The 28,000-nt window shown below is 35.7% G+C and overlaps 1 protein-coding gene across 2 annotated transcripts; it reads right to left on the bottom strand.

Moving 5' to 3' along the window:
• Nucleotides 1–27,986, bottom strand: LOC128983207 (coiled-coil domain-containing protein 137). 2 transcript variants are annotated; one of them, XM_054402413.1, is made up of 6 exons: nt 27,659–27,986; nt 20,629–20,822; nt 19,966–20,075; nt 18,676–18,841; nt 5,964–6,181; nt 1–228 (listed from the first exon to the last, which is right to left on the bottom strand). In XM_054402413.1, exons 1-6 carry the CDS (start codon nt 27,733–27,735, stop codon nt 49–51), a joined length of 945 nt encoding a protein of 314 aa, XP_054258388.1. In that variant the 5' UTR covers nt 27,736–27,986; the 3' UTR covers nt 1–48. The 2 variants fall into 2 exon arrangements, with proteins under 2 accessions (XP_054258388.1, XP_054258389.1); XM_054402414.1 differs by having other exon boundaries at nt 27,597–27,713.
• Between the last annotated feature and the right edge of the window lie 14 nt (nt 27,987–28,000).

Genomic DNA, 28,000 nt, shown 5'->3' with positions numbered 1-28,000 from the left:
TTAGAAAACCAACAAGACAATTAAGATTTATTCATAAAACGAGCAATATTATGTTACAAGTATAGAACGCTTAGCTTTCATCTGTCTGTAGGCACTAATGGCATCAGCCTGAGCAGATTCAAGTCTTCTTCTATCGGACATTGACAAGTCCTTACGTTTCCCGGTCAGGTCCCTCCTCTCTCCATCCGTAAACATCTTTGATAGCAGAAGTCCAGGTTTGCTAGCAGGCTGAAACGTGATTTGAAATGTGAGAAATTTGTGATATATAATTTCACTTTGTAGGTACTAGCACAGAAAACGTACTACTATAACCCAGAATGCCAACCGCATGGTAAAAAGCATTAAGCGGTTTGAGAGAGCTTTGCCTGTCAATCGTAGGCAGCGCCACCAGCGTTGCCATGCGATAGCATAGCAACGCTGGTGGCGCTACCTACGGATTGACAGGCAAAGCTCTCTCAAACCGCTTAATGCTTTTTACCATGCGGTTGTCATTCTGGGTTATAGTAGTACGTTTTCTGTGGTACTAGGTATTTGTAGGTACTCTCTCAGGTCCGCCATTTGAGCCGAACAAACAACAAATTAAACAAATAATCTATTTTCAAAATAAAAACATTATAGTTCATCTTACGAGTACTTAAAGTCCATTTTTTATGCTTGTAGCTCTCCCTACAATGGTCCCTATAATTTATTTATTATATCAATTGATATTGATATATTTGGTAATTGATTGATATCGAAAATGGCTCAATTAGTAAGCCCTCAATGGTTCTAACTTCTTACTCTCAACAACAGTTGCGACGCTTCCAAAGGGCCAATTGGGTCGGGCCCACCTAAAATAAACAGTAAAGTATATTTTTAAATACTTTAATTAAATGAAATGAAAAATTCTTTATTTTACCAGGCAAAGTTAGGGCCACATGGCCCTCTCTTACACTTAACCTGACAAACTTAAATATAAATAAATAAAAATACAATGAAATTTCTTAATCTAATAGAAAATATATATATTTAACACATCAAGAACACATTAAACAAAAATTCAATTTAAAAAATAGTAATTATTATAAATAGAATATATACAAAAGAAAACACATTCACACTCTCACACGCACACACACCAGCGATCGCGCAAAGAAGCAGAAGCCCTAGGACACGCCAGCCGAGACCATTTGCTCAAAGTAGAGATTTTTTAGTGCCGCCACAAACTGGGAGCGTTTATCAAGGGATTTAATGTGTAGGGGTAGGCTGTTCCAAAGACGGCAAGTGGTAACGACAAAAGCCCTGTCATAAGCGGTGGTCACATGATGAGGTATACGCAATGTGATCGAAGAAGAACGAGAAATTCGTGAACTACCTTGAGACACAAATTTAAAATCTGATGTAAAATATTTCGGAGAGCCTGATTTCAAAATTAAAAAGACCAATGACAAAATTTTGATGGATCTTTGATAATTTAATTTCAAGATGTTTGCCTCAAGGTAGTATGGCGTGATATGCTCCTCACGTTGCAGACCATAGACAAATCTCAAAGCGTAATTCTGAGACCGCTGGAGCATACCCGCCTGAATCACAGTTACATGCATACTAATCAATGTACCTTATAAAGGATGATGTGATCTAGTTTAAAAGGAATACTGTATGACCTTTCTGTCATGACAGTAGCTGCTTAAATAGTTACTCATTGGGCCATTTTTACAGCCAAAATGTTGTGTTATTATTTTCAATAATGTTAACAAACCCAGTGGGCCACGGTCCGTAATATAGGCCACTGCAAATAATTTGTCAAGATAGGTACCATTTTAGGCAAGGTTTCTGTGTTTGGATGTTATTAGACGGTAAGAGCACAATAAAATTCTTCTGCAGATGAATTTTCTGTTGGAGAAATATAAGCCAAATTATAAATGTCACAATGCGAGTTTGTAACAATATTATATGGGTAAGTTACATAGATTTTTTAGGCTGCAGCTCAGTGCACTTTAAGAATATATATTTTATAGATAAATTAAATGCTTTTTGTTGCTGAGTATCGCTAGTAAACATGCACAACCCTTTTCGTTAGTCTAATAACATTCAAAGGCTCTCTAAAAGTTAAAGTTCTTTTTTGTATACATATCTATATTATGTTCTTACTAAGCTGAATGAATACATCGAAGTGACCTCTCTGAAAAGTCTGCAGTTTTACAGCTTAATGACTTTCTAAATCATGCACATATTTCTACATGAATATTGAAAATGTTTTATCCAGTTGCTGTAATTTGTAAACCACTATTATTTTAACAAAATATGGACACGGCTCAAATGGGCACCGTGCCCTTCTGCACTGGTATTATTTTGTATTGTATTACACAATCGAAGATTTTTCCAATGATTGAAAGCACGAATGACAATAATCTCATGAACCTATGATGATCTGTCTAGAATATGATAAAATATAGGGAAAAGGTGTGAAAAAGGCAGACACCAACCCGTAAAATAAATACTAGGTGGCGTTCGCAGAGGCATCCACAAAATTGAGCGGAGTCATCAAGCCTTCATATTATATTGTTTTTGTCGTACTGCAGTAAAAACAGTAGTTTTTAATGAATGCGTTGCGGGTCCAAAGAAGCATTTTTACTCTTTAGGGAGTAAAAATCTTTTTTAGCCTCTATGGAGTAAAAATCAGCTGTTGTCAACTCAGTTGTAAATTTCTATTGTAAACGATTGAATGTATCGAAGTATGTGTCGATGCTTGCTTCGTAATCATTTTAACCTAAAGTCTACAGTCTCTTCCTATAGCATTTTAGCATTGCAGATACAGTAATCCATTCCCACACTCAACACTGCTCACCTTTTCTACTTCCTTCACCACCCCCTACGTCGTGGGCCTGTTTCCCTCTCTTCCCATAGCATTTTAGGATTGCAAATACATTAATGTAATTGCCAAAGACAGTTCCCACACTCTGCACTGCTAGCCTTACTACTTCCTTCACCATTTCCTACGTCATAGAACTGTTTCCTTTCCTTCTCATAGCATTTTAAGATTGAAGATACATTAATCTAACTGCCACAGACGGTTCTCACACTATGCTCATACTTTACTGCTTCCTAATTCACTTCCTACATCGTATAACTGTTTTCATCACTTTCCATAGCATTTTAGTATTTTAGATATGTTAATCAAATTACAGTACCACAAACATTCCCCACACTCAGCACTGCTAGCCTACTACTTCCTTCACCTCTTCTTACGTCGCGGACCTGTTTCCTTCCCTTCCAATAGCATTTTAGGATTGCAGATACCTTAATATAATCGTCATAAACAGTTCCCACACTCCAGACTGCTCGCCTTTACTACTCCCTTCACCACTTCCTACGTCACGGACCTGTTTACCTCCCTTCCCATAGCATTTCAGGATTGCATATACCTTAATCCATCGTCATACAAAGTTCTCACACTCTGGACTGCTTGCCTTTACTACTTCCTTCACCACTACCTACGTCACAAACCTGTTTCCCTCCCTTTCCATAGCATTTTAGAATTGTAGATTTCTTAATCTAATCGTCATAAACAGTTCCCACACTCCGGACAGCTCGCCTTTACTACTTTTAATTCCTTCACCACTTCCTACGTCGCGGACCTGTTTCCTTCCCTTCCAATAGCATTTTAGGATTGCAGATACCTTAATCTAATCGTCATAAACAGTTCCCACACTCCAGACTGCTTGACTTTACTACTTCCTTCACCCCTTCCTACCTCGTGGACCCGTTTTCCTCCCTTCCCATATAATTTTAGGAATGCAGATACCTAAATCTAATCGTCGTAAACAGTTTCCACACTCCGGACAGCTCGCCTTGACTACTTCCTTCACCACTTCCTACATCGCGGACCTGTTTTACTTCCCTTCCAATAGCATTTAAGGATTGCAGATAACTTAATCTAATCGTCATAAACAGTTCCCACACTTCCGGACAGCTCGCCTTGACTACTTCCTTCACCACTTCCTACGTCACGGGCCTGTTTCCCTCCCTTCCCATAGCATCATAGTATTGCAAATACCTTAATACAAAGGTTATAAACAGATCCCATACCCCGAACAGCTCGCCTTGACTACTCCCTTCACCACTTCCTACATCGCGGACCTGTTTTCCTCCCTTCCCATATAATTTTAGGAATGGAGATACCTTAATCTAATCGTCATAAACAGTACCCACACTCTGAACAGCTCACCTTGACTACTTCCTTCACCACTTCCTACGTCGCGGACCCGTTTTCCTCCCTTCCCATAGAATTTTAGGAATGCTGATACCTAAATCTAATCGTCATAAATAGTTTCCACACCACACTGCTCACCTTTACTACTTCCTACACCACTTCCTATGTCACGGACCTCAAGCTAGTGTCGTCATTTGATTATATTTATGATCCATACTGTTTTTGTTCTAATATCTGTGAATTAATGCCATCAGCTATTTCTTTATCTACTGCATTCAAAAGTCAACAGCTGATCATATGTTTTTGTTTATGTGTCAAATACTGCTTCCATAAGGATTACATTGAAACTTTGAGACCCAGTGGGGCGGATTCCTGAGAGACTTTTTTAACGCCATATAGATGTTGGCACTCACCGATATGGTCTTTATCACTATGCAAAATTTGAAAACGATTGATTCAGCCGTCTAGGAGGAGTTTGCGTATTACGAAATGCATAAGAGTCGATGTATAAGAGCTTCTCTCGCTTCGCTCAATAAGATAGTTCAATAAGAAATAATTGTAAGAGTTATTGTGATAAAAGAATTTTTCACTGATTTCGTTATGGAACTTTATATTGCAACACATGACATGATACAGAAGAAAATCAATTTTAAAATTAGAAAATAACATTTCAAATACTTCTTTTGGACAATTCAGTAACTCCCAATAAATGAGTGTTGTTTAGAATACAATTTTAAAATTAACAGCTGTTTTATTAAAAAGTATTATATAAATGACTAAAATGTAAACAAATCTGTGGGAGGGATCTTTAAAGGCTTCTGGGGCAGAGCCCTAAGCGAATTTACTTCGTTTTTCTTTTGATAACTCATCTACAGACCAAGACCTTTCTTTGGACACCTCTACCAATTTCTATGCCCAGCCGTTCTCTCAAATTAGTGGAGACAAAGTTTCCAATTAAATATTTGAATTCCCCCATGTTAATCTTATGGGAGAAAACCCAACTTTGATGGATGATCCTGGCCAAACTAATAAAGATATAAAAAAACGAAAAACACTTTGCAAAACTACAGATCAGGGCAATTGTTTTGACACTTTAATCATCAAAATCGGTCCAAAAATGAGGGAGGAGTTCTGTTTACAAAAATCGGCTTAGCGTATTATATATATAGATTTTAATTTAGGTGTTCACGTAATAGGGCTGCTGATATATTAAATTATTGTAGTAAATAATAATAAAGTACAACTGAGCACGCTGAATATATACAGGATTAGTAAAAAGTGTGGAAACCACCTGTTATTTTTTTAACGGCCCTACACACTACCTGTATCACGGTGTTACTACCTGTATACTAGAAAAACTAAACCTGGCACACCTTTATGGCATGTTATGAAGTACTTTTTGGGCATAACCGCCACTTGGTGTACATCCCCAAAATGGGGGATTTTGGGGGGAACTCAAAAATTTCAAATGGAAAGACCCATCGAGTGACCCCTCATTTTGAAGGTCCTGGTAAAAGAAAACCAACGCAAACTAGAGGTCTTAACACAGTAAAATATGGCAGCCAATCTACTCCCATGGCCATTTGTACCCCAAGAGGTACTTGGCCTTGATTGGAATAAATCATAATATTTCAAAATCTGATGATTCATTTTTTCAAACTTAATTAGACATTGGCAAAATTACTTACCTATTTCTAAAAAAAAAAAAATGTTCTAATTTGTTTTAAGATTCTTGAAAAAAACCAAAGAGCAACTAAAAAACCATACTTACTCTCCTTGCAATGCCTTCGTCGCTGGTGATGATGGCTTTCCGAGGCAGAGCTGTCAGCTGTGGTGGTCTATGGACAACCTCGTTAAATTCTATTTTGTCTCGGAGTTGATGGAAATCGTCCTTTCCATCATCAACTCCTTCCCCTTTCAATTCTCTGAGGTGTTCCTTCTTTGCTTGATGTCTTAAACGACGTCGTCCTGTTTTGCTTAGTAATTCCTCTGCAGAAGTTTTACCAAGTTAGAGCTTATTTTTAAAGAATTAAATGAGGCATAGAGAATTGAAAATAATCATACAAAGTAGACCCTTCTTTAACTGAACCTGGATTGACTGTCGCTTGGATCAACCGTTTGAGCTCTGACAAAAAAAGAAGTCGGTTTATCTATCCTGAATTTTAAAACTGCTCAGTTTGACCAACCTTTTCTAGGAGTTAAGACACTTCTCTTACCATCATTATTGCAGTCATTAAAAGAATTGTGTTCATTTTTTATAAGTAGTAAAATTATTTATGATTATTATTATTATTATTATAAATAATAATAATTGAATTATACTATGTACCTGTAAAAATTATTATAATAAGGTAATGGATATGAGTTTTCCTCTCAAATAGCTTGCAGCTAGTGTTATATATACACGCCTTCCTGATAAGGTTGTTGGTGATTTGTATTTGTAAGGTTGGCTACACAGCCTGTGTTATATACTAGGCTTCTGACTTCTGGATAACCTCAATGACTGTTGTAAAAATGTGACTCTCAATCTAGTAATGTCCAAATGGTTTGATGTTAATAAAACTAAACTTTAAATGTTCAACTGTGTTTTTGATTTAAGAAATCCTGAAAACATAACATGGCGCTGCGGACCTTCAGAAAAAGGACAAAGCCATTGGACAAAGTGAGTGTAGTGGTTAGGAGTTCAAGTTCTTATTTGTATACATATCTATATTATGGGGTCCGCGGAATTGGCTAACTCTGGAACTCGCTAACCCCATGTTAAACGCCCTATCTTCAAATTTGGTTGATGAGAGGAACTCACTAACTTGTTCGGTTTCGGAATTGGCTAACTCCGGAACCCGCTAACCCGATCTAGAGCCGGTCCCTCGGCGGAACTCGCTAACTCCCAATCAGAAGCCTCGCGGGCCGTCCAATGGGAGCCAAGCACGAAGATTTTTAGCCAGTGATGCCAAAAGTGTAGTACCTATATCGGCACCATAATGTCGTATCCTACGAATAATTAGGATTAAGATCAACGTAGTCGACTAAATAAATATATATTCAGAAGTATGTTTAATATTATTCTTATGATTATTAGGGTAGAAAATGCATTATAGTCTTATCACAGACTAACCAACACAAGTAAATTTTGCATCCCATTGTAAACTTTGAAGCTCGTTGTTCGTGTCTAGTTCATGTCCGGTGACACTGATCGCCAATGTCGACGTAATTGTGTTTCTATTATTTTATTGTTAACTTTATGATTTGTTCTTTACTGTTTGGTTATACAACTAGGGGACGTGTTATTAGTTATGATTAGAAGGTTTTCTTTGGTTAAACGAGGTTTTAAATGACTGAAAACAAGAAACAATTGTAAACAAAACACGACCTCTAATGACAGTGCACCGGACAGATCTAACAATAAAACTGTCTTCAGCTGATCCATAAGGATGAGAAATGTACTAATATAAGGGGGTATGTGATTTTCTTACTTAAATAGTAGCTTATTGGGATGCAAAAAGATAATACTGTACATTTAATTTGGATCTTTTACATGTTATGAAATATCTATTTTCGTAGTCCACCATTTGTTTCTTTTATTCAAATAAAAACCATTATGTGAACTTCTTCAAATAAAATTTTCAAGTTCGTATTTTATATACTGGGCTTGTAACCTTGAATCGTAAAATTGAACCATAATTCATGATAAAATTTGCACGTTAAACGTCATTATAGAAATACATTGTACCGGTAGTGGTAATGTATTTTTTTTTTAAATAGAGCTATTGAATTTTAATAAATATTGATCAATACATTATAAAGTGGGAAGCCTAATGTATTCATGGATTGCATTACAAATTTGTCTATGCATAAATACAACTTGTAAATTTCTGTTATCATAGGCTATTAGTTAGAACTCGGGTCATCCTCTTAATTTTTTTTTTATTAATATTAATTTTACGTCTTTCAGTAGGCCTTCTTTATAAAAGTCTGGAGTTTTTATGGTTCTAAATGAACCCAGTCGTTCTTGTTTGTTATCATTTATATGAATGGTGGCCATAGCTAAAATTACCTGATCTTATCCAAAAACAAAGCTATTGTCTATTGAGTAGCTCAGTACCGGGGTTCCAACGGGGAATTGAGCAATGGCTTGGTATAGTTTATTTCGATTGTAAAAGCAATATAAAGGAAACCCAACACTCAAATCAGGAAATTCCGCCAAGTCGTTGATTAAGAATCGTGAATTAAAATAAACCTGTCACGTTTTATTATATGAATATTATATCCTCTCCTATTATTTACTAGTGATGCTTAGGTGTACAATTTACAAACTGTTTTAAAACATGTAACAATATTACTAAAAAATTCAACACATTTTAGAATTAGGCAACTATTTACTAGTAGGCCTACTATGCTTTGGTTTAAACTATTAGAATAGATTTAGGCCTCTACAGCTATTCTATAAATTGATATGAAACTTAGTCTATGTCATATTTGTACACGTTGGACGATTCATAGATTAATTTTAAATCTATGAATTAGTTATGAAAGTTACTGTTGAGGATTTTATATAGTATTGCTTTGCTTAATGCTATATAATCAAATATCTTTTTAATGTATCTTTTTATATCAGCTGCTTGTGATTATTTTGTTGTTCTAATATGTTCACAGTTTGAAGTGTTAATGTTTTAATATCTTTCCTTTTTACATCAATTATTAATAAAGTATTTTATGTATTTTATTCCCTCATTTCATCAGGTTATGGGCCCAGAAGACGTTTTTGATATAATTCATTTTGAATATGTATAAAACTACATTAAAATGAAGAATTCTGGACTGATTGTGTTTGGTAAGATTTCTAGGCTTATGAAAAATATTTTGTTACCCAATTTCTTGAAATGAATTTTTATGTTGTTTGACCTAAAATGGAAACTACACAAGAAAACAATAATACAACTCATACTATTACACCTACCTCAAGTAATACAGGATTGTCTAGTATGACAAATATTATAATGGGAGGAAATAGTAATGTTGAACGTCTAGAGGGTGTTTCAAATTATAACAATTGGAAGTTTTCAATGAAAATGGCATTAATAATTGATGGACTTTGGGATTGTGTATCTGATGATACTGAAATTAAAGATAAAAACAGAGATCAAAAGGCTCTTGCAAAAATTTGTTTAAATGTTTTGCCTACTTGTTATCCTTATGTTAGGAATGCTAACACTGCTAAAGAAGCTTGGGATAATCTCCAAAATGCTTTTGAAAACAAAAGTTTGGTTAGAAGACTTAGTCTTTTAAGACGTTTACTTAGAACGAAATTGGAAGATTTTAGCACAATGGCTATGTAAATGGAACTTTGTCCTTAGTTCAACAGTTAGCAGACATAAATCACATTGTTGATGATGAAGAAGTTGCAATGTTACTTCTGGGTGGTTTACCTTCAGAATATGAACCGCTTATTATGGGTATTGAAGTTACTCAAACAACTGTCTCAAGTGAGTTTGTTAAGAATCGTCTCTTACAAGAGGATTTTAGGAATTCTGAAAATACTTCAACTGGAAGTGAATCAGCTTTGGCAACTAAACATTCTTATGCCAAGAAAATTGAGAAGTTGAAAGATTCAAAAGGTAAGTTTAGACCACAGAAGAAAATTATTTGTCATAATTGTAACCAACCTGGACATATTAAGCCTAACTGTCATAATCTTGGCAATAATTCTCAGCACAGATCTAAGGCAAATTATGTTGGGAAACACAAAGAAAATGACAATCTGTTGCTTACAACTGTTTTCCATACTGAAAATATAAAATCTTATGAATCCAAAGTTGGTCATAATGATTGGGTCATTGATTCAGGTTGTACAACTCATATGAGTAATCAAATGGTGAAAAATGGTAAGTTTGAAAAGAAGGAAGTTTTGGTGGCCAATAATGCAAAACTTACAATGGTGATATTGAACTTTATATAGAAAATTCTAATAAAGTTACTGTTAAGGATGTTTTATACATACCAGAACTTACTACTAATTTGTTGTCTGTAAATAAAATTACAGAAAAAGGAAAAATAGTAGTTTTTGACAAAGATTCGTGCAGAATTTATTCAGAAAATGACTGTCGAATAGAGGGAAATAGTGACATTTCTGCTGTGAATGACGGTGGTGTATATAAACTAAATTTAATTGAGCCAACAGAGTTGAATGGTCACTCTAAATTCAAAGAATATAATTCATCAGCTGCTCTTACAGTTGCAACCAAAGGTACGTGGCACCGTAGATTAGGTCATCTAAGTCATAAAGGAATGGATTTACTAAGAAATGGTTTAGTTAATGGAGTAAATTATTCAAAATCAGAAAAGGAGAATACTTGTACCACATGTATTGAAGGTAAGATAACAAGAAAATCTTTTCCTAAAGGTCAAAGTATCAGAGCTACTTCATTACTTGAGCTAATTCATTCAGACTTATGTGGACCAATGTCAGTTAAAAGTTGGGGTGGATCTCTTTATCTTTTAACATTCACCGATGATCTCTCAAGAAAAACTTTTGGTTATTTACTTAAACACAAAAATGAGGTTTTAAGTAAGTTCAAAGACTTCAAAATGGAAGTAGAAAATCAAACTGGCTTTAAAATTAAGCGCTTGAGAACTGATAATGGCAAGGGTGAGTATGTTAACAAACAATTTGCAGATTTTCTACGTTTAAATGGCATTGTTCGTGAGACCACTATACCCCACACTCCAGAGCAAAATGGTGTAAGTGAACATGTTAACCGAACACTAGTTGAAAAGACAAGATGTTTACTTCAAGATTCAGGTTTAGGAAAACGATATTGGGGAGAAGCTATAAACACAGCTATCTATTTGAAGAATCGTAGTCCTACAGCAGCTTTAAAGAATGCAACACCAGAGGAAGTTTGGACTGGTTCAAAGGTTGATCTAAGTCACTTACGGGTTTTTGGCTGTAAAGCTTATGTTCATATTCCCAAATGTTACGGAAAGAAACTTGACACAAAAGCAAAGCCTTGTATTATGGTTGGGTATTGTGAACATTCCAAAGGCTACAGACTAATTGATCCTAAGAAACCTTATTCTATTATAAAAGCACGTGATGTACTTTTTGTAGAAGACCAATGTCATTCCTCTGATGTGAAAGATGACCTGAAAAATGAAAGTCGACAAGTTGAATACACTGTTATAAACAGTAGCACAACTGAACTTGTGGAGGAACCAAACAATGATATAACATCTGTTGACAACGAAGAAAATCTTGTTCATTCTAACAGTGAAAGTGAACAGGAAGTTTCAGAAAATGAAAATTCTTATCTAGACAATTCACATGATGAAAATGAACAGCTAGTTTTGGAAGAAGGGAATTCTTTGATTGATGATAAAAGACCTGAACGTGATCGCAGAAAACTATTATGGATGAACGATTTCGTTTCATATCAAGCTGTCGATGTTTTTGATGAACCGCAAAATTTCAATGAGGCAATTAAAAGTAATTTCAAAGAAGAATGGATGAATGCCATGGATGAAGAGTATAATTCTCTGATTAAGAACAATGTTTGGGAGTTGGTTGATCGTCCTAAGACTGAAAATGTGGTTAAATGCAAGTGGGTTTATAAAGTTAAGAAAAATGCTGATGGTGATCTTGAGAAGTTCAAAGCACGCCTTGTTGCCAAAGGTTTTAGCCAAGAATATGGTGTTGATTTTACAGAGACTTTCTCTCCTGTTGTGCGGTATTCAACGATTAGATTATTGTTTTCTATTGGAAATGAACTTAACATGGATATTGATCATATTGATATAACTACAGCATTTTTGAATGGTTCTTTAGAAGAAACTATCTACATGGAACAACCTATTGGTTTTGAAAAGGGAGAAAATAAAGTTTGTCTCTTAAAAAAGAGTATTTATGGACTGAAACAGGCAAGTAGATCTTGGAATAAAACTGTTCATGAATTTTTGACGAAGTTAAACTACAAACAATCTAAATGTGAACAGTGTGTTTACATGAAGAAACAGAAAAGTGGTTTAACAATTCTAGCTTTGTATGTGGATGATTTTTTTATTTTCACTAATGATAAAGTTGAAAAACGAAATCTAATAACAGCTCTTCAAAAAACTTTTGAAACTAAAGTTCTAGGACCTGTTACCAACTGTCTAGGTATGAAAGTGACTCGAAACCGTAAAGAGAGAACCATATCACTCTCACAAAGTAGCTATGTGACAAATCTTTTGCAGCGTTTTAACATGACAGAAGGAAAACCTGCATCTACACCAATGGCAGTAAACTTGAAGCTTGAAAAGGTTTCTAATGAAGAGAAATCCAATTATCCTTATCAACAGCTGATTGGTGGACTTCTATATCTTTCAGTGTGTACAAGGCCTGATATATCGTATGCTACAAACTATTTAAGTCAGTTCAACACATGTCATGATAAAAGTCATTGGATTGCAGCAAAGCGTGTACTGAGATATCTAGTTGGGACTAGAAAATATGCACTTACATTCAAATCTACCAATAACTTCAATTTGGAAGCATATGTTGACGCAGATTGGGCTGGAAACACAATTGATAGAAGATCGACAACTGGTTTTGTCTTGAAAGCTGGAGGATGTGCAGTTTCTTGGGAATCAAGGAAACAACGTACTGTTGCTTTATCCAGTACGGAAGCGGAATATTTACAGGGTGTCTACCAGTCGGGAATTCCGGGAAATTCGGGAAAAAGTCGGGGATTTTGAAAGGTCGGGAAAAGTCGTGAAAAAGTCATGAATTTCGGCCGAAAGTCGGGAATAATCTAACCTTTCAAAATTAGGGATGAACGGGTCCCAAAACTTTAAAAAAATGTTCTGGATCTTATATTTCTGATCATTGGGACGGGATTACATTTGAGGGGTGGGGGATGAAACGAAAATGCATCGGAATTCCAATTCGATTCAGTGATGATCAAAATAACGATTTGAATCATGGGCATTCAGGGTCCATAATATACGTTTTTGAATCAGCATCCATACGTTATGGAATCAGTATCTATATACGGTATTGAATCATTATCCAAATAACTTTTTGAATCAGTGTCTATACGTCATTGAATCAGTATCCATATACGTAGTTGACTGTTACATTGATACTGTTACTTTGACTATCAGTATCCATATAACTTATTGACATTATTCAAATGATTGACATTAATTATATAAGCTATTCATTGAGATGAGACATTGCTTAGCCATACAAGTTATTACCATCCAAGTACATGGCACACACTGAGACATTGCTTAGCCATACAGGTTATTGCCATCCAAGTACATGGCATACACTGAGTACTGAGACATTGCTTAGCCATACAGGTTATTGCCATCCAAGTACATGGCATACACTGAGTACTGAGACATTGCTTAGCCATACAGGTTATTACCATCCAAGTACATGGCATACACTGAGACATTGCTTAGCCATACAGGTTATTGCCATCCAAGTACATGGCATACACTGAGACATTGCTTGACCATACAGGTTATTGCCATCCAAGTACATGGCATACACTGAGACATTGCTTGACCATACAGGTTATTGCCATCCAAGTACATGGCATACACTGAGTACTGAGACATTGCTTAGCCATACAGGTTATTGCCATCCAAGTACATGGCATACACTGAGTACTGAGACATTGCTTAGCCATACAAGTTATTACCATCCAAGTACATGGCATACACTGAGACATTGCTTAGCCATACAGGTTATTGCCATCCAAGTACATGGCATACACTGAGACATTGCTTGACCATACAGGTTATTGCCATCCAAGTACATGGCATACACTGAGACATTGCTTGACCATACAGGTTATTGCCATCCAAGTACATGGCATACACTGAGACATTGCTTAGCCATACAGGTTATTGCCATCCAAGTACATGGCATACACTGAGTACTGAGACATTGCTTAGCCATACAGGTTATTGCCATCCAAGTACATGGCATACACTGAGACATTGCTTGACCATACAGGTTATTGCCATCCAAGTACATGGCATACACTGAGACATTGCTTGACCATACAGGTTATTGCCATCCAAGTACATGGCATACACTGAGACATTGCTTAGCCATACAGGTTATTGCCATCCAAGTATATGGCATACACTGAGACATTGCTTAGCCATACAGGTTATTGCCATCCAAGTACATGGCATACACTGAGACATTGCTTAGCCATACAGGTTATTGCCATCCAAGTACATGATATACACTTAGACATTGCTTAGCCATACAGGTTATTGCCATCCAAGTACATGGCATACACTGAGACATTGCTTAGCCATACAGGTTATTGCCATCCAAGTATATGGCATACACTGAGACATTGCTTAGCCATACAGGTTATTGCCATCCAAGTACATGGCATACACTGAGACATTGCTTAGCCATACAGGTTATTGCCATCCAAGTACATGATATACACTTAGACATTGCTTAGCCATACAGGTTATTGCCATCCAAGTACATGGCATACACTGAGACATTGCTTAGCCATACAGGTTATTGTCATCCAAGTACATGGCATACACTGAGACATTGCTTGACCATACAGGTTATTGCCATCCAAGTACATGGCATACACTGAGACATTGCTTGACCATACAGGTTATTGCCATCCAAGTACATGGCATACACTGAGACATTGCTTAGCCATACAGGTTATTGCCATCCAAGTATATGGCATACACTGAGACATTGCTTAGCCATACAGGTTATTGCCATCCAAGTACATGGCATACACTGAGACATTGCTTAGCCATACAGGTTATTGCCATCCAAGTACATGATATACACTTAGACATTGCTTAGCCATACAGGTTATTGCCATCCAAGTACATGGCATACACTGAGACATTGCTTAGCCATACAGGTTATTGCCATCCAAGTACATGGCATACACTGAGACATTGCTTGACCATACAGGTTATTGCCATCCAAGTACATGGCATACACTGAGACATTGCTTGACCATACAGGTTATTGCCATCCAAGTACATGGCATACACTGAGACATTGCTTAGCCATACAGGTTATTGCCATCCAAGTACATGGCATACACTGAGACATTGCTTCGCCATACAAGAAGTTATGTATACCTTGTAGTTCTGATTCTATCCTCTTATTTTATCAATGTAAACCAATTGAAAGATTCAGTATTTAAATCTTACAAAGGTTTTTATTTGTTTACACCCAAACATATCTTTATTTATAAAATGAATAAAATAAAATAGGTAACATACTTAACAACATGATGCTGCAAGTAAAAATTATGAAATAGGCAAGAAGCTCACTGATATTTCTAGAAATACTGGTTCTTCTAATGTATGATTGAAAACAGATATTTCACTCCACTGAGAAGTATGAATAGAAAAATCCATGTTGCTTCGAACCGAGTTACATCAACATTTTTTTAAATCGAATCGTTGCTTTGAGTTGAAATGTTTTGCTGCTTCACACACCCCTACATTTAATACGGGATTTTCTTGGCATGTGATACGTTTCGATCTTCAGTGATTTCGCTGGGTCGTAAGTGACAACATATGTTGACGAAGGTACCGTGACCGCGAGACGGAAAAAGGTGTAGTAACATGGAGAATGGACCGAGTGTTTGGTCGGGATTTATATAAAAATGGTAATGAAAAGTCGGGAAAAAGTCGGGAATTCCATTTGAGATATCTGGTAGACACCCTGATTTAGCAATGAGTGATGTAACTAAAGAGGTGTGTTTTATGAAAAACTTCTTAAGTGAGATAAGTGACAAGCTCTACACTGTTGTACTGTATAATGACAATCAAAGTGCTCAGAAGTTTATTCAAAACACTCAAGCTCATAATCGCACGAAGCATATTGATGTTAGACATCACTTCATAAGAGAAGCTGTACAAAAGAAGTTAATTGAAATTAAGTATTTGCCAACTGAAAATATGACGGCTGATATTTTAACCAAACCTTTGTCACGTGAAAAATGTAATCACTTTGTGACGGACTTGGGACTTAAAGACTCAGATTAAATAAAAAAAAGATGTTTGATTAAGGGGGAATGTTGAGGATTTTATATAGTATTGCTTTGCTTAATGCTATATAATCAAATATCTTTTTAATGTATCTTTTTATATCAGCTGCTTGTGATTATTTTGTTGTTCTAATATGTTCACAGTTTGAAGTGTTAATGTTTTAATATCTTTCCTTTTTACATCAATTATTAATAAAGTATTTTATGTATTTTATTCTCTCATTTCATCAGTTACGATGATTGATGACTGTATTAATTAATAGTTTTGGTTTATTACGACATTACGATTAAATTTGTTTTCTGTGTTTGAGAACTTGTGTGTATTTTAGCTTAATTTCGTAGAGGTTTAACTATTTAGTACCTATTAAACTGAATTTTCAATAGTTTTCATATTCAATTATTTTCTTTTATACTGATGGCATTTACATTTAAGACAAAATCATAAACATTAAATTGGCCATTACAGTTAAATAAAAAAACACCTTTTCATGATTTTTTTATTGTCTTTGAATTACTTTGGGCTAGTTGTCTGTTAAAAGTAGAATCGATAACAAATAACAATAACATTTACTGTATCTTCATTGACACTGACATTTTTAAATTTGGCAGTATACGATTATTTCGTCGTACAAGGTTGGCAACGCTCCGTGCGTGGGCGCGGCCGGGTTAGCGACTTCCGCCGCGAGACAAAATCGAGTTAGCGGGTTCCGGAGTTAGCCAATTCCTGACTGAGACGGTTAGCCAGTTCCAGAGTTAGCCAGTTCCGACACGCGACCGAGTTAGCGAGTTCCTGAGTTAGCCAATTCCTACGTCTCATATTATGTTTTCACTAAGGCGAATGAATACATCGAAGTAACCTCTCTGAAAAGTCTGCAGTAAATTGCAGATTTCCAGCTTAATGACTTTCTAAATCATGCACATAATTCTACATAAATATTGTAAAATGTTTTATCCAGTTGATCTAAACTACTATTAATTTAACAAAATATGGACACAGCTTATATGGGCATCGTCCGCTTCTGCACTTGTATTATTTTGTATTGTATTACACAATGGAAGATTTTTCCACAGATTGAAAAAATGAATAACAATAATCTCATGAACCTATGATGATCTGTCTGGTCTAGAATGATAAAGCATAGACAAAGTGGTGAAAAAGGCAGACAGAAACCCCGTACAATAGATATAAGATAGTTCAATAAGAAATAATGTTAATAGAGTTACTGTGATAAAAGGATTTTCCACTGATTTTGTAATAGAACGTTATTGCAAAACATGACATGATACAGAAGAAAATCAATTTTAAAATCAGATAATAACATTGCAAATACTTCTTTTGGACAACTCAGTAACTCCCAATAAATAAATGGGCGCGTTCTGGGAACGTGTACCGGTGCACCGGTGCAGATTAACCGGTGGCTTACTCATCGGTGCCGCCCCGGGGCAAGAGTCTTGGTATCCCAGAACGGTTAGTCACCGGTTTACGGTACACATCGGATTATAATTTACACATTCATCTACTATTTGCTTTATTACATTTAAATCAAACAAACAGACTTGCCCTCACGGAATAAATTATTAGAAAATTATTATTTATTATTTATTACGTAATATAACCACCTCATTGAAAAAATTTTCACTCATTACGCAACATAACCTATAAAACTAATGAACATTATTATAACGGTGGACCCGCCATCTTGCCGTAGCTACAAGCTGTTGTCAAAGAAACTGACCAATCAGAGGCTGCCGGTGTATTATGCACCGTACAATTTCTCCGGTGCAGAAATCTTGCATCGGTGGAGGAAAAAGAGGAAATAGCTGTCTGCTAGGTTAGCTCACCGGTCACCCAGAACAACACATTTTTTGCACCGGTGCACCGATACATGTTCCCAGAACGCGCTCAAAGTGTGTTGTTTAAATACAATTTAAAAATTAACAGCTGTTTCATTAAAAAGTATTATCCACATGGTCAAAATGTAAACAAATCTGTGTAGGGATCTTTAAAGGCCTCTGGGGCAGAGCCCTAGGGGAATTTACTTTGTTTTTCTTTTGATAACTCATCTACAGACCAAGACCTTTCTTTGGACACCTCTACCAAGTTTCTACGCCCAGCCGTTCTCTCAAATTAGTGGACACAAAGTTTCCCTTTAAATATTTAGATTCCCCCATGTTAATCTTATGGGAGGAATCCCAACTTTTATGGAAAATCCTGCCCAAACTAATAAAGATTTCAACAATTTAAAAACACTTTGCAAAACTACAGATTAGGGCCATTTTTTTTACACTTTAATCATTAAAATCGGTCTAAAAATGAGAGAGGAGTTCTGTTCACAAAAATCGGCTTAGCGTATTATATATATAGATAGATGTTGTGGGTGGATAATTTGGGGTTTTTAAGCCAGTCAAATTAAGTATTACTTTTCAGTATCTCACCTGCTACTTTCTTTTTTTTACTGTATTTTGATTTCCGGCTATTAGAGGCTTCAAGTTTGTCTTTAAACATTTTGTCCACTGGATGCACCTCCACTTTGTCAAACTTGACCTCTCCAGTTGTTTCATCTCTTTTCATTTTCATGTTGTGCTTGACTTCAAATTTGACCTAAAAAAGGATATGAAAATGTATTAAACTAAATTGTTAAAAAAACACTCATAGATTAGTCAAACTTCAAATTTTGGACATATATTGTAATTGAAAATGTGATCCAACATAGCTGAAAAGATCAGGAAAAATCTTATTTGTATGGTAAACAACTAACAATTATACTATAACTAGCTGTTACCCGCAGGCTTCGCCCCGTTTGACTTCATAAGTTTTAGTGGGCTAAAACTATTGATTGCCGTACCGGTTTGGGTGGCATTTCGAGTGGCTTTTCGTGGTTGCTTCGAAGAACAACAGTGGACTTAATAAGCTGTCAGGGCTGAGCCCTAAGAGAGCATAGTAAAATAAAAGATTACTATGACCATTAAGCCTGCGGTTGTATCAACCCTATTTATGAAAAAAATCAGCTTAATTGCTCAAGTAGTTTTCAAAATGCCCAAGTGAGAATGTTTGTTTTTATTATGAAAAACGAGTGTCCTCTTTCAAAAACAAGTGTTCTCTATAAGTGATCACTTGCCAGTGCAAGAGGCAACCCTCTGTACCACTAGACAACTCTCGCGAGTGAACCCGTGTATTTATTCACAAGTTATTTTAGAGTAGACTAGACATGCTTAGTGAACACTCTCAAGTCATCACTTGTTTTTATTCACCTCGCTCTATAGCTTGTCCAACATCCTTTATCATAGGTAAGCAATTAAAGTAACTATGATATTTAATAGGCAAAATCACAAAAGTTGCATTAACTTTTGAAACTAATTTTTACAGGTTGCACTATTTTGTTTTGAAATCATAAGGACAATAACAGACAAATTTCAATGAGAACCGTTTTTTTTAAATCAGTTTTTTCTAATATTTTATGGGTTTTTATTGAAAAATCACCATTAAAAATCAAAATTAAAGAAAAATAATAAAACGCCTCGAGATACCATGGATTAGCACCTACATTCCAAATTTCATCTAAATCGGACTACCGGTCCGACAGACACACACAGTCGGACAGACATCACTTTGAAAACCCCAAAACTGTTATAACTACTCAAAACTCAAACTCAAAAATGTTGAAGAAAACAATACCTTCTCCGCATACTATGTATAGGGGGAGAAAGTTAAACAGTCTCTCTTACCTCTTTAACAAAGTCATTTGTGGCTTGACTGACACGATACAAGAATGTTTTATTAGACTCTCCTGGACGTTGGACCAAACGAGGTAGGGTTCGGTCAGGCTTTGACATTCCTAAACAAAACAAACTCTTAAATGGGACAATAATCTAGAATTAGCAATCAGGTGGTTTTAAGAATCCTTTGTTCTTTTGATCCCTACAGTCCCTCTGGGAGTAAGTATTATAACTTAAGTACCACGTTTGGACTTTGAATTACCAGTGTTGTTACTTAGTGCAATATACTGTTTGGTCTGATCAATAGCCGAGCAGTTTAGGAGACATCCATAGGCCATGAGACAAAACTTTAGAGTGAGAGTTCAACACGTAGGGAGTCCACTGGTCTTTTGGAAAGCTAGGTGGGAGAGGTCCATCTAAAATAATGGTGGACAACTCAAGGTTGTTAATATGATTGGTTCGATTATTTGTGAGTTGCACCTTAAATCAGGCATTTAGCAGTTTTTTTGCCTACTCTTCTCCTCTTGATGTGTGTGTATCCACTAAAAGCTTTCTTAAAGGATTTGGATTTCTTAGGATGTTCTTAGGATAAATGGGAGGTATAGAAATAGGCGTAGTGAAATCATTGATCAATACATGATTGAAGTTCAATTTGTTCAAATTGATTGTTACCTGGTAGTATTTTTTCTGTTCCTAATAATCTTGAAGTATCCATAAGATTCTTCTTGTGTTTTTCCTTCTTTTTCTTTTGTTTGTCAAAAAATCCTTCTTTGGTCATCTGCTTAAGTTTCATGAGTCTTTCAACACTTTTTGGCATTTCTTGGAAATCAACTTCTTTGGGAGGAGCATTTATTTTATTTTTTAAGCTGGAAGTATAGTAAAAGTAAAGTATGCCGCATATCATATGCTACATAGGCTATAACTAGGCTATACTAATATATTATATACTAGAGAACCCGTGCGGCTCAATGAGCCGCATAGTATGAAACATAACGCCGAGGAAAACGTTATGCTTAAATTTGAGTAATTCTAGTTACATCTTAGAGTTGTTTAAACACTTGTTAGAAACTAATTTTAAATATCTCTATTTGCGTCGACAAGGCTCACCTAACTTCTAATGAATGCTAAACGATCTGCTTCAATTGGAGTTAACATGTTGCAACAAAGTTTTTCCAGCATTGAGAATTGAAGAAAACTGTTACCTTACTGATAACCTGTGTTAAGTATTTAAGTTGGTCATTTTATTCCTTTGATTTGAAACATCCCCCTAATCAAACAAATTTTCTCCGTAGAGAATCCTGAAAAGTTGGGTGATATCAACCATTTCATGTGCTCCATTTTTTACTCACAAACTCTGGGTTACCAACTGGACAGCCATAATCTGTTTTGAATAGGCTAAGGCAGCAACACCATGGAAAGTTGGTTAACGTATTTTAACTTGTTATCTGTCAGTCACAGTATATATGCCCCGCATCAGAACATTCTAACGTTGTTCAGTGGAGTTTCTCTTAATACCTGTCCCAAAGTTTTGAAAGTATGGATTCATTTGTCGAAATAGGTTGGACAACTTTTGTAAGATTTGGATAGCAATTGTCATTTTCTCTTTTTGAACAGCGTATATTATTTGCCTTTCCTGAACCATAAAAATAAACTTGGCCGTAACTACTTGTCGTTGAATACATAAACACTAATTCCTTCACTTATGTTTGGTCTAATATTGCCACTAAAACTTTCAATAGTAAATAAGCTCTTGAAACTTCTCATTTTTGACTTGAAATGTCTGGATTGTGCTGGTGAATTTAGTCAAAAAACTTTGTATAAGTTTGTCCAAGGAACTGGCAACATAACCTAGAAGTAAACAATCCATTTGCGTTTTTTCTCATTTGAAGTAGAGCGAGTAACACAAAAGTTTACAATAAAAACATAAGGTCGGCCAAGATTTGGTATAATCTTACTACTTGAACTTATCATAGTCAAGGCATTAATATAGTTTGTACTAAATGTTTTGAAACATCTTGATCTGTCAGTGTAAGAAGTAAACATTTCTTGCATGCATTCATTTGATCTGACATTAGGCAACTTTACTTTACCACCGTGACAACACGATGTGCTTCGTAAGTAAGTTGCATAGCAGAACTGGCAAATATTGTTCATCTCACCAAGTGAATGTGTATTTTGGATGGGTATCTGTTAGACCAGGCCTCTCTTTTTCTACTCTGCTCATACGCATAAGATATCTTATTATTAATTGTCTCCTCCTACCGTTTTCAATATTTCTTCTTTGAACTTGTAGGCTAGGCATATTAGGAATATAAGTGACAGTTAGAGGAAAGTTTAGGTACAGTCCTAATCATCACTTTTCTTTATGTTTTTTGGGTCGCTGAACACGAATATGAGGTTTGCTGACAGATATTTTGCCCGGAACATTGGTTATTTTGTGAAAAACCTTAAAATTTGGGCACTTTTTTTGGTTTTTCGGGCAAATCTCGGTAAGTATGGGTTTTTGAGAAAATCCTGCTTTGTGAAATTAAAGATGACAAAATTTACTACAAGTTTCCTGTATAATGTTTCTTTCTACGACGAACCGTTTCGCCACTAGAGCACACTAAAAAAGGCCAGAAGTACAACAAATTAAAAACATTGCTAAATGCTGCCGTTTTACATTACGTTTCAATGGAAACAACCCATGTTACGATAATTTTAACTATTTATTCATGATAACAAACTTAAACACACTTAAAAATACCCCCGCCGCAGCAAACCTGCAGACTAAGCGAATTTCCATTTCCCTGATTGAATTTACACTAAAATGTCTCCTTAGAAATATCTCATTTATTCCCTATTTAAATAAAAGTTTAACGAGTACTTAGGTTTGCTGCAACAGGGAGGGTAAAAAGGTGTTTTTTGTAAAATGTAATAATTTAGTATGAAATGAATGCATTTTCCAAATTTTATCAAAATATGTTCATAAACAAGCAAACTACAACACCACTGTCCCAAATATAACAACAACCCACATTATATCAGACCCCACCCAAACACAACACAACCCAAATACACAACCCAATATTAATATCAGACCTTCACCTATTGGGTCTGATGATGATTGGAGTGTCCAATCGAAATCGATCACCACTTACCATCTTTTTTGTATATTTACCGTCTTGTGAGTAACAGTATAAGCGTAAATATATGTATAAGTGTTATAAGACGTTTCTTTTATTTACTTTCCGTAAATTTAATAACACGTACAATGCTGATCAAGAAGTTATTTACAAACCAATTCATCCCTAATACACGGGCTTCTTAAAAAATCACATGATAAGCTTTTCTCAAGTAAGCTTAGACAATTTCATACACAACATCAAATGTTAATTTAGTTGGATAGACCAAAATGAAACAATTTTGAACATTTTATTACTCAACATCATAGAACTGTCAATAAACGCCCGAACAAGATATATTAAGGCTATTAGTATAAGAGTACCTGGGGACCGAGCTTTGCTCGGGGAAACTCATTAGTGTACTCTGAAAGCAGACTTAGCATTACAGATACATTAATCCATTCCCACACTCAACACTACTCACCTTTACTACTTCCTTCACCACTCCCTACATCGTGGACCTGTTTCCCTCTCTTCCCATAGCATTTTAGGATTGCAGTTAACTTACATTAATGTAATTGCCATAGACAGTTCCCACACTCTGCATTGCTAGCCTTACTACTTCCTTCACCATTTCCTACGTCATAGACAGGGGTGCCCATCCCTCCCTAGACTCATGACGCAACCCCCCCCCCCACACCATAAATGAGGTACACAACAAATGAGAACTATTATTCCGCCGCCCAGCATTATTTGTAAAACTAAAAGTTTTATAATTTTTTTTAGATATAGAAAATTCAAACCCAGTTAATCTGTATAAATTAAGTTATAGTTTCGTCTGTACACTGCCTAGAATTATACATATTTTGGGTTATTTTTACGTTTTATACATTGAAGAAGTTGAAACATGTGTTATCTCAATTTATGTTTGTCTGTCACGGCCCAGAGGGCATTTTACGCAGCCTACTCTAAAGAAAACTAGAGTACCGATTATGATTCTAATGGTTTAATCGTATTCACAGGATTGGCGAGAGTGTCCTTAGCCATTAAAATATGGCCTCACTATTTTGGCAATAAAAAAACGGACGATCAAAGACCCAATTTTGTATGATTTTTCAAGTTTTTTCTCCGTGTTTACTACATACGTCATTTAAGAAATACTAATAATCTGTTAAGTGAACACGTCATAAATGAAATTACGAACAGCTGTTTTGATAAATATTTCCTTTTTCTAGCTGTTACTAAAATGTTTACATAAATGTTGTTTACGAATACTGTGTATAGAGCTAACCATTTCCGATCACGTTTATAAGCAAATCCAAAACCAAGTGAGATTAATAACCGTGTGGCTTTGGCTTACGGGTTTGATTTATCACGGTCACTATTATGTAAGTGTAAATTAAATTAAATAACTAGCCATCATCCAGGTCGGGAGCCGGAGATTCTGTGTGTATCAAGTTGTACTTGAATTTTGATTACCGGGAAAAGACCGTGAATCAGTATTGTACAGGACTGGAAAACTTATCTTTCTATATAAAAAAAATTAGAGTTTCATAAGTCACCTCAATTTAAGGAATTTTCTTTATTGCCAGAATATCTATATAGGGTTCGTAACCTCTGCTTAACGAATTGTCAGCGTCTTTCTCTTGATATAACGACCCCCTCTCTCTCCCTTTGGAAACATCCCAGCTCCTTTGATGAAAATGAAATGGAAACAACGCTTGCGCCAACAATCGTCTGCTGTGCGCTATGTTACAACGAATTTCAGATAGTACAACAGCTGGGGAATGATGGCGATACAATGCTTAGTAACTGTGATTGAGTGAATAGTACCTAACCATGGTAACTTTAGTAAGGCTGTGATTGGGCAATGAGTAGGCCTAAATATAACGACTTGTTGAATTTGTGTATGAATTGAAGAGAAACCTAATAAAGAACAAAGAAAAGGAATAACAAGATTGTTCTCGTTACATTCTTTTTTAACCCTCCGAGTGTCCCTTGTTTTGGCCTTAATGTCTGCCTATTTTTAGCTCATTTGCAAGGTTTTATTATTAAAACGGATCTGAGAAGCTTAAAAACAATGTTAATTATACTGTTGTATATACCATTTTGTTTGGAAAATCATGGGCTTCAATATTATATATAAAACATAAGGAACATTTGTTCAAAAAAAATTTTTTAGGTAAAAAAAAAATATTTTGGAAAATTTTCAAAAAAAAAATAAGTTCACGCTCAATGAAATTGTATAAATTATAGGCCTATAAATATTTTAAAATAGCCACTTTGTTCTAAATTTTATGAGGATTACAAATATATAATAATATAAGGAAGTCGATTTGCAAATAAATAAGTTATGGGCAAAAAACAGATTTCAGTACATAGCGTTTAGCTAAGAATGCATAGCCTAACCATAGCTAGAAATCTGGCTGATAATTTACATCAATATCACTACCTACTTCTTCAGGATCATCAACCAGCCCTTCAAAATCACTTAAATCTTCTTATAATGCACCACGTATATCACTACTTTTGATTTTTAACACTAAAACAATGATAAACTTAATAAAACACATCAGTCATCGGTCCGAGGTTATAACCAAGCTGTTTACAAATACGCACGTCAGCTGTCTGCTACAATTACGATCGGCTCGGAGAACATAAAGCGCTGAGACAGACCTCTGGAGAAAGCTTAGAATCTAACGAAAAGAACGATACCTAACTCGATCCAGTTCAATCCGATTCAGTCAGTCATAGAGCCTTCGCCGTAAATAGTGTTTGCGTGTCGCTGTAGTTAAATAACACTCGGAGGGTTAAGAGAGTTTTTATTATCTCTAAAATATAAATTACACTTTTTATTACTTATCTATCAATTCCTATGTTGTTATACAGCACCTACCGGTAGCCTATCAGTCTGAGTCTATCATGAGCAGTAGCTAATAACACTTTCTAAGGTTTGATATTTACGTTATTTATAGCAATGCAGTGTTTGGCTGGTTATTAATTGAGTTTGATTTGGCTATAATTTTAAACGTTGCCACAACACAACCACTTGCAACTACCACGCAACCACACAACCACACAACTTGGTTGCGTACAACCAAGATAAATGATTTGAAATGTCATTATTGCACAATAATAATGATTGTGCAATATTGAATTTTGTTTATAAAAATGCAAATCGTGACGTTACAGTAATGGCTGTTTACAGAGTTTTAATGGGCTTGTCATATGTTTATATACTATATTTGATTACCGTATTTTTAATTACCCCCCTCCCAATTAACTCAAGCAATCAAGTATCTACACAATAGTGTAAAGCATTGTAGCCTACGCTACTTGATTGTATTTTAACGAGCTTTATGTCAACCCAATCACAGCTTCACAGCAGTTGAGCCATTCCGTGCCCTCCCTTGATCTCACGTCTTGCTAATCTTGAATAATAACTTCCTACACGAATCCTAAACTATCCTAAAATCCTATTGTAACTAATTGAATTCAATAGTAGGCCTATAACTATTGTCATTAATTAATCGACTTTCCATCTAGTGACTTCGTAATATATTTTTGATTGTCGTCACATTGAACACTGTTGCAATTAACTTTAGCAACCCCCTTTTGAATTTTTGCAACCCCCCCCCCAAGAATTTCAATGACGCAGTCTGCGTCACAGCCCCCCCTTGTGGGCACCCCTGTCATAGACCTGTTTCCTTCCCTTCTTAAAGCATTTAAGTTTTACAGATAGGTAAATTTATCTAACTGCCCAAACGGTTCCCACACTCTGCACTGCCAGCCTTTACTACTTCCTTCACCACTTCCTACGTCGTGGGGCCTGTTTCCTTCCCTTCTCATAGCATTTTAGGATTGAAGTTACATTTAGGCTATAATCTAACTGCCACAGACGGTTCTCACACTATGCTCATATTTTACTACTTCCTGAGCCACTTCCTACGTCGTGGACCTGTTTTCATACAGATAAGGCAGATAGCCTACCTTAACCCTAGAGCTGGCAATAGTGTAACGCTGTACTGGCATAGGGATATTATTGATTATGTAATATAATTTTTAAACCATTATAAAAATAAGAAATATCAACATTTTGTTCAGAATAAGACAAAGAACAATAATATAGGTGGTTTACATGGTTACCAAAAAAAAATTTTTTTGAGCGGAGCGAGCGAAGCTCTTATACGTCGACTCTTATGCATTTTGTAATACGCAAACTCCTCCTAGACGGCTGAATCAACCGTTTTCAAATTTTTGAGACCCAATGGGGCGGATTCCTGAGAGACTTTTTTAACGCCATATAGATGTTGGCACTCACCGATATGGTCTTTATCACCATGCAAAATTTGAAAACGATTGATTCAGCCGTCTAGGAGGAGTTTGCGTATTACGAAATGCATAAGAGTCGACATATAAGAGCTTCGCTCGCTCCGCTCAACAAATACCAAATTATTTAACTAAGTTAATAGTCTTTAGTGGGCTACATACTGCCTTAATCAAGAGATGTTAATTTGTAACATGACTTTTCAATACCTACAAACTTATTTTGTAATTTTGGAATAAAGAACTAGGCCTACACTGGCCTACTCACTCACATTTCTTCTCTTCTTGCCTGCTGCAAATGTGGATCTTTTACACCTTTATGTTTTTTACCAGGAATCTTTCTACCCATCTCAGAAAAACCAAGGAGGGTAGCTTAGGCCTACTTAATAAATGAAAAATAAATATTATAAGGAAGAAATGTTGTCTGATGCCTGTTGCTTTACATCTACACTATAGATTAGAGGATCAGAGGATGTTTTAATTTAACATAACAACAATCGAAATGAAATGAAATAAAAGCAAACTAGCAAACATAACTTCGTAGCTCGTAGCAATGGTAGGTATGGTACTACTGGGTACTGACTGACTGGACTGGTGGTGGTAGGTAGCAATTC

This window comes from Macrosteles quadrilineatus, unplaced genomic scaffold (assembly GCF_028750875.1).
Source record: "Macrosteles quadrilineatus isolate MER2022 unplaced genomic scaffold, UCM_ALF_1.0 Scaffold_1__1_contigs__length_201487025, whole genome shotgun sequence".
Lineage (NCBI taxonomy): Eukaryota > Metazoa > Arthropoda > Insecta > Hemiptera > Cicadellidae > Macrosteles > Macrosteles quadrilineatus.
This window is presented reverse-complemented; position numbering and strand designations above follow the sequence as displayed.